Here is a 13,800-nt window from a genome sequence, read left to right on the forward strand (position 1 = left end):
TCTTTTTTTATTTTTAAAAAGAGTTGTTTGAGAGTGCACGAGAGCACATGTGAGTGGCAGGAAGGGCGGAGGAAGAGAGAATCCTCAGGTAGATGCCCTACTGAGCACAGAGCCCGACAAGGAGTTCAATCCCAGGATCCTGAGATCATAATCTGAACTCTTGCAATCAAGAATAAAGCACTTAACCAACTGAGCTTCCCAGCCCGGAACCCAATGCAGGGCTTGAACTCATGACCCTGAGATCAAGACATGAGCTAAGATCAAGAGTCACAAACTTAACCAACTGACCCACCCTAGCACCCTAGTATCATTAATTTCTACTTTTACTTGCAATCTATCTTATTTAGAACTCTAGTTTATATAGATCCATGCTCTGGTCTTCTATTTAAGCTTATGAATTTAAAAACTGGTTTATAAAAATAACACAAGAGAAATAGTTAATGTACTTAAATGCAATCTTTTTATCTTCCATTATTATTGTGGTATGATTGTTAAGTTTATTTCTTTTTTTTAAGATTTTATTTATTTATTTGACAGAGAGAGAGACAGATTGGGAGAGGAGAGAGGAACACAAGCAGGGTGTGGTGGGAGAGGGAGAAGCAGGGAGCCCAATGTGGGGCTTGATTCCGGGACCCTGGGATCATGGCCTGAGCCAAAGGCAGACACTTAATGATTGAGCCACCTAGGCACCCCTATGTTTATTTTTTATAAAATCCCTAAAGATTCTATTATAGTATCTCTTAAAGTGAAATATAACAGAACATGGCTTTAAAAAAAAACCAACTTTGATACTAAATAGTATTTCTGAAACTTCTGTCTACATCAAACTGTTTTATATAAATTTAACTTGCAAAAGTGATCATTCTTACCTGTACAGAAACAGTATTTTTAATATGAGGAGGAAGAGTCTGGACCATTTCCAGAAAGCATCGAAGTAGCCCCAAAGTCCATACATTAGAAGAATTAGTGCTCTCATCTTTATTTTCATAGGTAAAAGGATCAATTATATAAACAACAATTGCAGGTGGATAAGTGACTGCATGTGAATCACCATCTGTGGGGATACCCACTTTATCCCGATCCATTGTGCTAAAATTTAAGGTAGAAATATACAGTTAGGAAAAAAGTTGTACCATTACTTTCTGAGGTAATATCAAAAAGCAGGTTCTTAATAACCTCCCCTCTTTTTCTGGTGGGGGACCTTCTCTAAAAATTGGGGACATCTCTTTCTCTCCAAATAGAATAGTAAGTAATTTGTAAGTAATACAAATACCCTTACATTAGGAGGGCTTGTATTAAAAAGGGGGATAGAATTTCTAAAACCACAGAATATCCAGAAACACTAGAAATCTTAGTGCTTAAGTGATAAAACTGAGACAAAGATAGGTTAACTCAGCTGCTAAATCACAAGGCAGAGCTAGACCAGAAAGAAACCAGGTTTTCAGACTTAGTCAATGTTCTATTACATTAAAAGTCTATACACATTCATTTCACACTTCATAACTTTAATAATGCACAAGCTTCATTCCTGGATGGTGATATGATTTTTTTAAACTCCAAATCTATTTAGATGTTCAAGATGAATGCATCAATCTGGGTAAATTAATAGTTTGTTTTTACTCACATAAATAAGTTTAACTTTGTGCAAAATGCATCTGGGTATCTGAAAGATATTACCAAGCTCATGTTAACCTAACCTATAAATCAAAAAGAAAGCTCACTCAATACCTTCATCATAAAAAGAATAAAGAGCTGCAATCATCACACATGTTTGAAAACATTGTATAGAGCACTTAGTGTACATTATTGTCCTACTGCTCCCATTTTACAGATAACATGTTCAGAAAGTCAGACAACTTTCCTAAAGTCACATAGCCAGTAAATAGCAGAGCTGAGATTCAAATCTCTGTATGGTTCTTAATAAGCTCTGAACAGACTGGTTCAGTAGTGACTTCTAAATCAAGGTAGTGATTTGCAGAGGAAAATTTACTTAACAGTCATGTCACAGAACATATTCAAACATCACAGTATAGTTGAACTAAATGGTTTTCAAGGTCTTAATAACCACAATGAGATTTTAGGATTCTATGCTAAAGACTTTATGAAGAGTCTACATTATAAAGATAAAATAATCAACTTTACAAAAACTAAAATAATTAATTATAAAACAAAAACTAAAATTTTTCAAGGATAAGATCAAAAAACTCTCCATGTTCATTCACAAGGATTACCTCAGACAGAAAGAAGCATAATATATTTACATTTCTGCAAAGAATAGTATATTCAAAGGTACCTTTCAGACACATCAGGATGAGGCTGAGTGGGAAGTGAAGATGATTCTCCAGAAATCCCAGCTGTTTGTAGAGCTGATGACTGTTGCCCTCCTAGCTGGCCATTCTGAACTGTACTTGCTTGTGTAGACATGGATCCTGTAGCACTACTGTTTATACTGCCAAAGGGTGGAAATGAAGGTAGTTTATTTGATGATACTCCACTATTCAAGTTGGAGGATGATGAAGATGAAGTTGAAGTTGTGGTCAAAGTTGAATTAGCTGTGGCAACTGAAGAAGACATGGTAACCCCTGATGTCATTGTCATAGTACTACTTGCTGCAGATGCTAGGGTGGCAGATGGAGTATTAGCATTTCCAGTACTTGTCATCTGAGATGGAGTAATCAAAGACTGACTTGTAGGGGCAACTAAATTTGGTTGGGAAAGTAGAGAGCTGTCCAAAGGCTGGGAAGCAAGATAAGGACCTAAAGATAACAAAAACAGGCAGGATATTTAATTCTTTATTAAGATTGGTTCTTTCTTTATTCTACTATATGAATAATAATCTAGTTAATGCTTTTTGGTAATTATCCTCCCTTAGTTGCATGCTAACAATGTAGCAGATACAAGCTTCTTATTTTGCCCAGAAACTGAAGAAACAAATTTTAGATGGAACTAAAAAAGTAAACAGCATTTTCATACAAAATAAACAGGTCCTGTGAAAGTATAACTAAATTATATTTACTAGACATAATTAACTGAATGAAAATAATATCTAGCAAATTTTTATTAAATAATTCAAAGGTTCCTAAATCACAAGTTGAATAAATATTGCCTAAACTGAGAGCTAACTAGATATAAAATGAAAAATGTTATCATGGGGTTCATATTATAGAGGTGCCTAAGGAGGGTCAATATTTTGGTTCTGTGTTTCTTTGGATTAAGTCTACTAAAGTCCATCAATATTTAATTCAATGTTAATTCAGGGGCGTTAAAAGCAAGTCTTAAATAGTTGTCATTTTCTTAGTTCCAACAAAGAACTGTTTCTTAATGTTGCAGAAGTAACTACAAGTTATTTCATCTCTAAACCATTAAGAAATCAAAAATTTTAATGTTAATAAGCTTAATTAAAAACACAAATTCATCAGATCCTACAGAAGTATAATTATTTATACCCACAATTTCTTCTTACCTGATGGGATCCCTATTTTAGGATCAGCAAACTTTTCCTGTCAACCGTCAGACAGTAAATATTTTAGTTTTGTGGGTCACACAGTCTGTCTCAACTATTCAGCTCTAATCTTATAGCACAAAAGCAGCCACAGAGAATATGTAAGTAAGTGAGCAGGGCTGGGTTCCAATAAAATTTTATTTACAAAAACAGCAGATACACTGGGCCATATTTTGTGACCACTGGTTTTATAAAAAAAAATACAAATTCAATACCTAGGTCATATCTGCAGACTTGTGCATAAAGCTTGAGTTTAGAAAATGCTTCATTGTTACCATCAGCTGCCTGAGAAAACCATTCTGCTACCAACTTTTCTGATAGTTTCTTTGATGCAGTAGATCCAACTCTCATGATTCCATCCGTCAACAGTCGAGAAATAGGTCTGTGTTGACCTAATCGACAGGACTACAGATATACATACAGAAAGCAGAATTAGTGAATTTATTATAGTATCTGAGTATGCATTACAAAATAAAGCATTTAAGTTATTTATTTTTTAAAAGCTATATTTCTAAGTAATCTCTATACCCAATATGGGACTTGAACTCACAACTCCGAGATCAAGAGTCGCGTGCTCTACCAACTGAGTCAGACAGGTGTCCCAGGCATTTAAGCTACTTAAACTAAGCCTTATAATTTATAATTAACATTTGAGATAAAAATATCACGTGAAATGGTACATCATTTTCTTTTTTACATTAGAAATCCATTAAAAATTTTTTTTTCAAAATTAAACTATCTCCAGTGAAATACAACACCTACATAATAATGGCACAAGGACCATTTGGTATGAACAATGAAAACTTACAGAATTCAGATCTAAGTGAGCAAAAAAAAAATGCACATATATCCAAGTCAAATCAAAATAAAAATTGTTCTATGAATATACTATGTATTTGTCAGCTCACTCTCTAATTCTGTGGGCCACTGATGTTTATTACAAGAAGCCCAATATCAAATAAGTTTGTAATACTAAATCAAGAAAATTAAGACAGAGGATTTTTTTTTTTTTTTTAAGTAGGCTCCACACCCAAGGTGGGGCTTGACCTCACAACCCTGAGATCAAGAGTCACAAGTTCCACCAACTGAGTCAGCCAGGCACCCTTAGACAGAGGATGTCTTTACTGTTAAGACTTTCAAAGGCTTTAATAATCCAGTATGAATAGTGAATCTCTTAGTAATGTAAGACATGTTTCCCCAAGCCTGTTTAATTATGGAATTTTTTCTGGGAATATTTTGCAGAACTAGTAGTTCCAAGTAACACTCTTTTTTTTTTTTTTTTTTTTTTTAAGATTTTATTTATTTAACAGAGAGAGAGACCACAAGTTGGCAGAGAGGCAGGCAGAGACAGGGGGAAGCAGGCTCCCCGCTGAGGAGCGAGTCCGATGTGGGGCTCGATCTCAGAACCCTGAGATCATGACCTGAGTCAAAGGCAGAGGCTTAACCCACTGAGCCACCCAGGTGCCCCCAAGTAACACTCTTTAGGAAATATTTATTTCCCAAATCTACAGGGCAGATACCTTGTAATTAAGTAGAATATTTATAAGGAGCTAAACCAGCACAAACTAACAACTCAGACTGTAGAAGAAATTAAATTTTAAAGACTGGATTTCTAAGCATTTACAGGGAAAGGAAAATATAATGAAGTTAAGACTTTATGTCCTGAAGCCCTTAAAATTTGTAATCACTGCACTCAGTGATGGATACAACATCAGAATTATTAACATCAGCTAAGAATTTAAAAGATCAGTCAAGAATTTCAGAAATGATATAACTCATAGAGATCTCAAGCACAGCTTTATTTTATGAAAGTGAGGCCTAGTGTCAGCACCTAAGGTCCTAGAGAATCACGTCCAGAATTTTTATAAATGTAATTTCTTTCCTGGCTACTTAATAATGCAACCCTTTATTTAAATTAAAAAAAAAAAAGATAATCTAAAATGACATATATATGTCCTCAATGGTTTTTCCCCAATACAGCAATTTCTACTGTAACCAAAGCACACCCATCTAACAAACAGTCCAGGTGTCAAATGCTGTAAAGACTATAACTGGCTAGCATGAGAACTACATGACTAGTTTCACGTCATTATTACTCTGTCCCAATCAACTGAACTGCCCCGTATTTGTATATAAGTATACAAATTATGGTTTTAAAATGCTACCTCTTTTTTTTTTTTTTAAGTTTTTAATTTATTTAAGAGAGAGCAAGAGCGTACTCATGTGCTCAAGAGACAGCAGGAGGGGCAGAGGAAGAGGGAGAAGCAGACTCCCCACCAGAAGGCTACCTCTTTTTAAACACCTACCTCATATATTGCAGTGAGGTCTCTAAAAAAGCTTTTGGCTCCATTTAACAAGGCTTCATTTTCTGGACATAATACAACATAGGCTATATCTCTTTGAGATCCATAGGGTTCCAGCATAAGTCTCTCCCAATAAGGGAGCGCAAATGGAGAAAGCACCAGAAAATCATAATCGTAACCCAACAAAAACGTAGGGATTGGCAGTGGTTCTGGGGATTCATCAGTTCCTAAATAAGAAAAACATATTTTAAGAAAATATTTTAAAGCAGTCACATGTCTTCCTTTTATTTAAATGTCAAAGTTACTGAAATCATTAGCAAAAATATTTGATCAAAGACAAAAATATCTAAAGCCAATTAATGTCTGAGACGTTTCCATAGTTAGGAATTTGCTAAATGGTCTTTAGGAAACATATGACCTATACCATCATTTAATTTTAAGAAAAATTAATTCAGATGAAAAGTTAGAAGTACAATAGAAAACATGGGAGTGGAGTTATATTTTATTTTTTATAAATTTGGACTGGGGAAAGCCTTTCTATGCATAAAATAAAATCTGTCCATCTAAAAGTTGATCAATCTGACTGTATAAATTTTAAAAACTGGCATAAAAGAACATTATAAAAGAGCCAAATGATTAACAACAAATTGGAAAAAAGATTTGTAATGCATATGACAAAAGGTTAAATTCCTTACCATATAAAGGGAACATATAAATCCCTAAGAAAATGATCAGCAACCTAACAGAAAAATGGGTAAAGGATATGAACTAAGTTTACAGAAATAGAAATACTTACACATAAAAAACTGCTCAATCTCATTAAGAGAAAGCAATTTAAAATAATTAATGGTGAAAAATTATACCATTTACTATGTGCTGGATACTGTTGAAAGATCTTTACACATGCTAACTTTACACATATTAACTCATTTAACCCTCACAAAACCATATAAGGCAGATACTAATATTAACCTCATTTTAGAAAACTGGAATGAAGAAGTTAAGCAACTTGTCCAGAATCACACAAGAAATGATAGACATGGGATTAGAGACCAGGAAACCTACTCTTAGGGTCTGTACTATGTTATTTCTCAAGCTATAATAAAACCACCATTTTCACCCATCTACTCAGCAAGGGTTTGCAGAACAGGCATTTTGCTGGAGGGAGTTTAAATTGGTATATAGAGAGTAATTTGGCAACATTAAACAACAACAACAACAAAACACACAATCTTTAAGCCAGAAACTTGTGCATTACAGAAAAACAGTTGTGATGGCAATGACAGAAACAATATGTATGTCCATAAACAGCAGACTGGTAAAATAATACCACATGTAAAGAACAATGCAATACACGAACCCCTTAAAAATAAAGGAAGATAGCTCTGTATGTACTGGTCAGTAAGGTGCAGAACTGTGCACGTGCATGCGTGTGTGTGTACACTATTTGGTTTTTAAAAGAATGTAAAAATATAATTAACCTGTATTTTTCACTAAATGTCAAGCTTTTAATGATCATTATTTAGCTGTTAATAAAAGGAGGAAAATGAAAATATGAGCAAATCTACTACTTCTGTACATAATGCATTCTAAAACCATGCATGGAAGTCAAAGATTTAAATGTTAAAAACTATTATTTAAAAAAAAAACTATTATTCCATATATATGTATATATATACTTGTGTGTGTGTGTGTGTGTATATATATATACATATATATATATATATAATTTTTTTTTTTTTTTGGAGAGAGGGAGACAAGCAGTGGGGAGAGATAGAGGGAGAGAGAGAGAAACAGAGTTCCCTGCTGAGCAAGCAGCCCAATCGCAGGGCTCAATCTGAGAACCCTGGAATCACGACATGACCTAAAGGCAGATGCTTAACTGACTGAGCCACCCAAGCACCTCCCAAATATATTTTTAAAAGCTCCCACCTTTCAGAGACAATCTTCAACAGATAGTTCAAGTATTTTGAATGTTCTTTGCCTGGACTGATGACTATAAATCTGTGTACCATATACATATATTTTAAAGATTTCTTATTTAAGTAATCTCTATACCCAATATGGAGCTTAAACTCACAATCCTGAGATCAAGAGCCACATGTTCCAGTGGCTGAGCCAGTCAGGCGCCCCTCTACTATGCACCATATTTAGAGTATTCCTTTGCTACTCTTACAACCAGCAAACTTCTTTTTTTTTTTAAATGAAGAACTTGGGGTCTTTCATCACTAGTATTATCCCCTTATTTTTGCCCCATTCTTCATTCAACTTTATAAAATGGTAATTTACAATGAAAGTAGTGTTCATTCATTTGAAAAATTTTGGCGGTATGATTCTTTCTTCAAATAAAATCTTACTCGTCAATCTAATCTGTAAAAATAGAGCTAAGTGAAGCTGTTCTGTCTAAAGAGAGGCTGGAGAACCTAGTAAGTTGAATGTTGGAAATGTTCAAGTAATGAAGGCTAAGACTGACCACACTGGCCTTAAGTCAAGCATATGCCACAAAAATATTTAAGGAAGACAAATGTGCTTATTCCAAGTTGGGCACAAAAATGAAGGGCTGATATAAAATCAGTCAATACACATTACAATAAATTACTTACCATAGGAGCCTCGGCCAGCCATTTTATGAAACTGTTGCCAAGTGAGAGGACCTTGAACTCCCCAAGGCCTTACTGTTCTTTTTTTCTGAATAGCATCCTGAAGAACTGGCTGAAGAGATAGGAGCATTCGAAGTATATCCTGCGAGCACTGCATGCTCACATCTACAACCATTACAAAAAAAAAAAAAAAAGGTAAGAATTACTATTGCCAACACAAAGAAATAAAATTTATAAACAAAATACATGAAAGTTCAACTTCAATCATCAAGATTAAGCATCTGCCTGTGCACAGAACTGTATTAGGTTCAATTTCAAATGATCTGTAGAAATGGTTCCTTTAGATACTTACCTAGAACAGACATAATAAAAAGTTACTATAACTCCTCTCCATGAAAATGTCACTCATTACCTCAATAACCAATTAAATTAATCAAATAAATTTGTTCCATTTTTTGCATTTGTTATTGTTGTTTTTTGGTGCTTGTAGGTATTTTCCCAGAAAGAACTCTACCTCACACTGAAGTGAGTTATAAACTGTACCTTATTAACCACCACTATGATAAAATGATCGGATAGATAAGACTGGTTTTTAATTACTGATTAAGGTTTAATTTGGGAAAAATAGACTGTAACAATTCTGAAATATAGTACTTGTACGTAACATAAACTTGCTCACACTAGAAAAGGTGTTATAATATCCATAGATAATTTATAAACCTAGATTTATAGATTATATTACTATGACCTGCATTTCTGACCAACTATCAGAATGCGTATGAAAGATGCTACTCCTAAATGTCAAATGGCTTTAAAAAAGAAAAAAAATCACTATATTACTGATATAATTAATCCGTGCTCCCAGTACATTCAGTTGTACCATTAAACATGTTTGAGCACTTGTACCTTAAATCATTCAATTTTTAAAAAAGAAGATTTTATTTATTAATTTGAGAGACTGAGCAAAAGAGAGAGAGAAAGAGAGAGAGAACACACCAGGAGAGGGAGAGGGAGAAGCAGACTCCCCTGCTGAGAAGGGAATCTGACTGAGGGGCTCAATCCCAGGACCTTGGGATCATGACCTGAGCCAAAGGCGGACACTTAACTGACTGTGCCACCCAGATGGCCCTAAATCACTCAACTTTATTTCATTATTATTACTGCCTAATTTATTATTTCTGCCTTTCATTCCCTACATCTAAATAGTATACAGAATTTTAAATAATTTAATTTTAGCTATACTGCTTAATCACTATTACATTTAAATAACCTACTATAGGGTTGGTCACCTGCATGGCTCAGTTGGTTTGAGATCCTACTCTTGATTTCAATGCAGGTCATGATCTCAGGGCTCTGAGATCAAGCCCCACATTGGGTTCTGCACTGGGGGGTGGAGCCTGCTTAAGATTCCCTCTTTCCCAGGCACTTGGGTGGCTCAGCTGGTTAAGTGTCTGCCTTCAGCTTAGGTCATGATCTTGTAGCCCTGGGATGGAGCCCCACAGTGGGCTCCCTGCTCAGTGGGGAGTCTGCTTTTCCTTCTCCCTCTGCCCCTTCTCTCTCTCTCTCTCAAAAAGTAAATAAAATCTTTAAAAAAAAAAAATTCTACCCCTCTCCCTTTGCCCCTCCCCCACTCTCCCTCTTAAACAAAAAAATAACCTACCTCATACATAATAGAGTATGTAGTCACTAAGTTAACAACAGAGCTATCTGAAATGGACTGGTAAATCAAAGCAAGTTATAAAACTATCTGTAGAAGATATTTTACACCAAAAGTATAAAATACAATTATGTGGGGGGAACCTGGGTGGCTCAGTGGGTTAAAGCCTCTGCCTTCAGCTCAAGTCATAATCCGAGTCCTGGGATCAAGCCCCGTATCGGGTTCTCTGCTCAGTGGGTAGCCTGCTTCCTCCTCTCTCTCTCTCTCTCTGCCTGCCTCTCTGTCTACTTGTGATCTCTGTCAAATAAATAAAGAAAATCTTTAAAAAAAAATACAATTATGTGTATTCATATCTGAATATTCACATAAAACGAAGTCCAGAAAAAGTTGCTGTTGGGTAAGGTTATTTATCATAATCACATGGGAACTTTTTAAGGACATATTTATGCAGAGCTACCATGAGAAATTCTGGCATGGGTGTAGCTCAGCAATTTGTATTTTGATTTTAACTCAGAGTCTTAAATACTTTTTCATTTCTTTAGAAAATATATTTATTGAAGACCTCCCATGGGCTAGGAATTGTTCTAGCTGTGGGGAATATTACGTAAATAAATTCTTATTCGTATCTTGAAGGATCTTATTATCTTGTGGGGGAGACTGACATGGAAAAGAATTATAACTGTATACAGCAACAGGTGCCATTTCTCTATGAAGCTGAAAACTGGGTGGAAAGCAATGATTAAAAGGTTTTAAGTATTTTTTTTAAAGATATTATTTATTTTTTTGACAGAGATCTCAAGTAGGTGGAGAGGCAGGCAGAGAGAGAGAGAGAGAGAGAGAGGAGGAAGCAGGCTCCCCACTGAGCCATTCAGGTGCCCCGGTTGTAAATATTTTTAAAATCATCATCACGAAGCATAGACACATAGATCAGTAGAACAGAACTGAACATCCAGAAATCTCACATTTATAGTCAATTAATTTTTTACAGGGTGTCAAGACAATTTAATGAGGAAAGATAATTTTTTTAACAAATGGTTCTAAGACAGCTGGATATCCACATGCAGAAGAATAAAGCTGGACCCCTTTCTCACACCTAATACAAAAGTTAATTCAGAATGGATTATACACCTAAATAGTGCTATAACTATAAATGTCCTAGAAAAAACACAGGAGTAAATATTCATGACTTCCTTAAGGTTAGGAAAAGCCTTTTTATTATTTATTTATTTTTTGACAGACAGATCACAAGCAGGCAGAGAGGCAGAGAGAGAGGAGGAAGCAGGCCCCCCGCCAAACAGTGAGCCCGACGTGGGGCTCGATCCCAGGACCCCGAGACCACGACCTGAGCCAAAGGCAGAGACCTTAACCCACTGAGCCATCCAGGAGCCTCAGGAAAAGCCTTTTAAGATATGACACCAAAAGCACAAGCAACAAGAGTATTGAACTTGATTAAAATTAAAAACTTTTCTGCTTCAAAGGATACCATCAAAAAAAGAAAAGACAACCCAGAGAATAGGAGAAAATATTTGCAAATCATACCTACAACTCAATGATGAAAACAAAAAAGTCTAATTAAAAAATGGGACAAAGGTTCTGAAAAGACATTTCTCCAAAGATATACAAATGGACAATAAGCACATGAAAAGCCATTAGGGAAATGCAAATCAACCACAATGAGAGGACACTTCATACTCACTATGATGACTATAATCAAAAAGACAATAGGACAAGTGTTAATGAAGATGTGGAGAAAGCAGAACACTCACACATGGCTGGTGGGAATATAAAATGGTACAGCTGCTTTCAAAAACAGTATGGCAATTCCTCAAAAGGTAAATCAGAGTTCTATAGCCCACCAAGTCCACCCACGAGTAATGAAAATATATGTTCACATGAAAAATTGTACACGAATGCACACCAGCATTATTCATAAGAGCCAAAATGCAGAAACAACTGAAATGTCCATCAACAGATGAATGAATAAAGTGTGGTATACCCTGAATACTATAGATTATTATTTACCAATTAAGTACTAATGCATGCTACATGGATGAACTTTGAGAATGCTAACTAAAAGAAGCCAATCATAAAAGACCATTATGGTGTATGATTCTATTAATGTGAAATGTTAAAAAAAAATCTATATGGAGAGAATGTAGTTGACTGGCATGGAGACGGGGGGGTTTGGAGGGAATAGGGAGTGACCTCTAAGAGGCACGGTGTTTCTTTTCATGGTGATGAAAATGCTCTAAAACTGACTGTGGTAATGGCTACACAACTCTGTGAATACAGGGATACCTTGCTTTATTCTGTTTCAAAAATACTGTTTGTTTTTTTTAACAGGGTGATAGTTTGTGGCAACCCTGCAATAAGCAGGTCCATTAGGAACATTTTTCTAATATCGCTGTGTCACACTTTGGTAATTCAGTATTTCAAAGTTCCTCATTATTATATTTGTTACGGTGATCTGCGACCATTAGTGATCTTTGATGTCACTATTGTAAATTCTGGGGGACACCAAGAACCATGTTCATATAAGACAGCATACTTAATAAGTGTTGTTCTGTGTGTGTTCTGACTGCTCCATAACTGGCTATTCCCCATGTCTCTCTCCCTCTCCTTGGGCCTCTTTATTCCCCGAGACACAACAATGTTGAAATTAGGCCAAATAAAAACCTTGCTGGGGTCTCTAAGTGTTCAAGTGAATAAAGAATTGTACTTTACATCAAAAGCTAAAAGTAATTAAGCTTAGTGAGGAAGGTATGTTAAAAGCCCACACAGGCTGAAAGCTAGGCCCCTTATACCAAATAGTCAAGTTGTGAATGCAAAGGATAGGTTCTCAAAGAAAATTAGAAGTGCAACTCCAGTGAACACATGAATGATAAGAAAAGTGAAACACCTGTCTGCTGATATGGAGAAAGTTTTAATGGTCTGGACAGAACGGAACATTTTCTTAAGGCAAAACCAATCCAAAGCAAGACCTTTTTTCAATTCTGTGAGGGCTGGGACAAGTAAGGAAACTGCAGAAGAAAAATCTGAAGCTAGCAGAGGCTGGTTCATGATGTTTAGGCAAAGAAGACATCTCTGTAACATCAAAGTGCAAAGTGAAGCAATAAGTGCTGATGTAGAAGCTGCAGCAAGTTATCCAGAAGATTAAGCTAAGATCATTAATGAAGATAGCTACACTAAATAAGAGACTTTTCAATGGAAATGAAACAACATTCTATTGGAAGAAGGTATCATCATCCAGGGGTTTTCACAGCTAAAGAGAAGTTGATGCATAGTTCCAAAGCTTCAAAGGACATGTTATCTCTCTTGTTAGGGACTAATGCACCTGGCGACATTATGTTGAAGCCAATGCTCACTTACCATTTTGAAAATCCTAAGGCCCTTAAGAATTATGCTAAATCTACTCTGCCCCTGCTCTATAACTGGAACAGCAAAGCCTAGATGACAGCACATCTGTTTACAACATGATTTACTGAATATGTTAAGTCCACTGCTGAGATTTACTGCTCAGAAAAAGATTCCTTTCAAAATATGACTGCTCAGATAGATGCTGGCGAGGACGCGGAGAAAGGGGAACCCTCCTACACTGTTGGTGGGAATGCAAGCTGGTGCAACCACTCTGGAAAACAGCATGGAGGCTCCTCAAAATGTTGAAAATAGAACTACCCTATGACCCAGCAATTGCACTACTGGGTATTTACCCTAAAGATACAAACGTACTGATCCGAA

At 35.7% G+C, this 13,800-nt stretch overlaps 1 protein-coding gene across 3 annotated transcripts in view; it reads right to left on the reverse strand.

The window, feature by feature from the left end:
- Window positions 1-13,800, reverse strand: part of LOC111151269 (mediator complex subunit 13) — a 104,061-nt gene that overhangs the window by 14,412 nt on the left and 75,849 nt on the right. For all 3 annotated transcript variants that reach the window (XR_002640847.1, XM_022509144.1, XM_022509146.1), the window contains exons 17-21: window positions 8,409-8,570; window positions 5,809-6,032; window positions 3,718-3,907; window positions 2,294-2,756; window positions 870-1,089 (exon numbers count right to left, since the gene is read on the reverse strand). Coding sequence is in view for 2 of the 3 variants with exons in the window: in XM_022509144.1 (XP_022364852.1) it covers window positions 870-1,089; window positions 2,294-2,756; window positions 3,718-3,907; window positions 5,809-6,032; window positions 8,409-8,570 (1,259 nt within the window). In the remaining variant the exon portion in view is untranslated. The remainder of the gene's footprint in view (window positions 1-869; window positions 1,090-2,293; window positions 2,757-3,717; window positions 3,908-5,808; window positions 6,033-8,408; window positions 8,571-13,800) is intronic.

The sequence above is a fragment of the Enhydra lutris genome, unplaced genomic scaffold (genome assembly GCF_002288905.1).
Source record: "Enhydra lutris kenyoni isolate GAN:26980312 unplaced genomic scaffold, ASM228890v2 scaffoldscaffold26, whole genome shotgun sequence".
Classification (NCBI taxonomy): domain Eukaryota; kingdom Metazoa; phylum Chordata; class Mammalia; order Carnivora; family Mustelidae; genus Enhydra; species Enhydra lutris.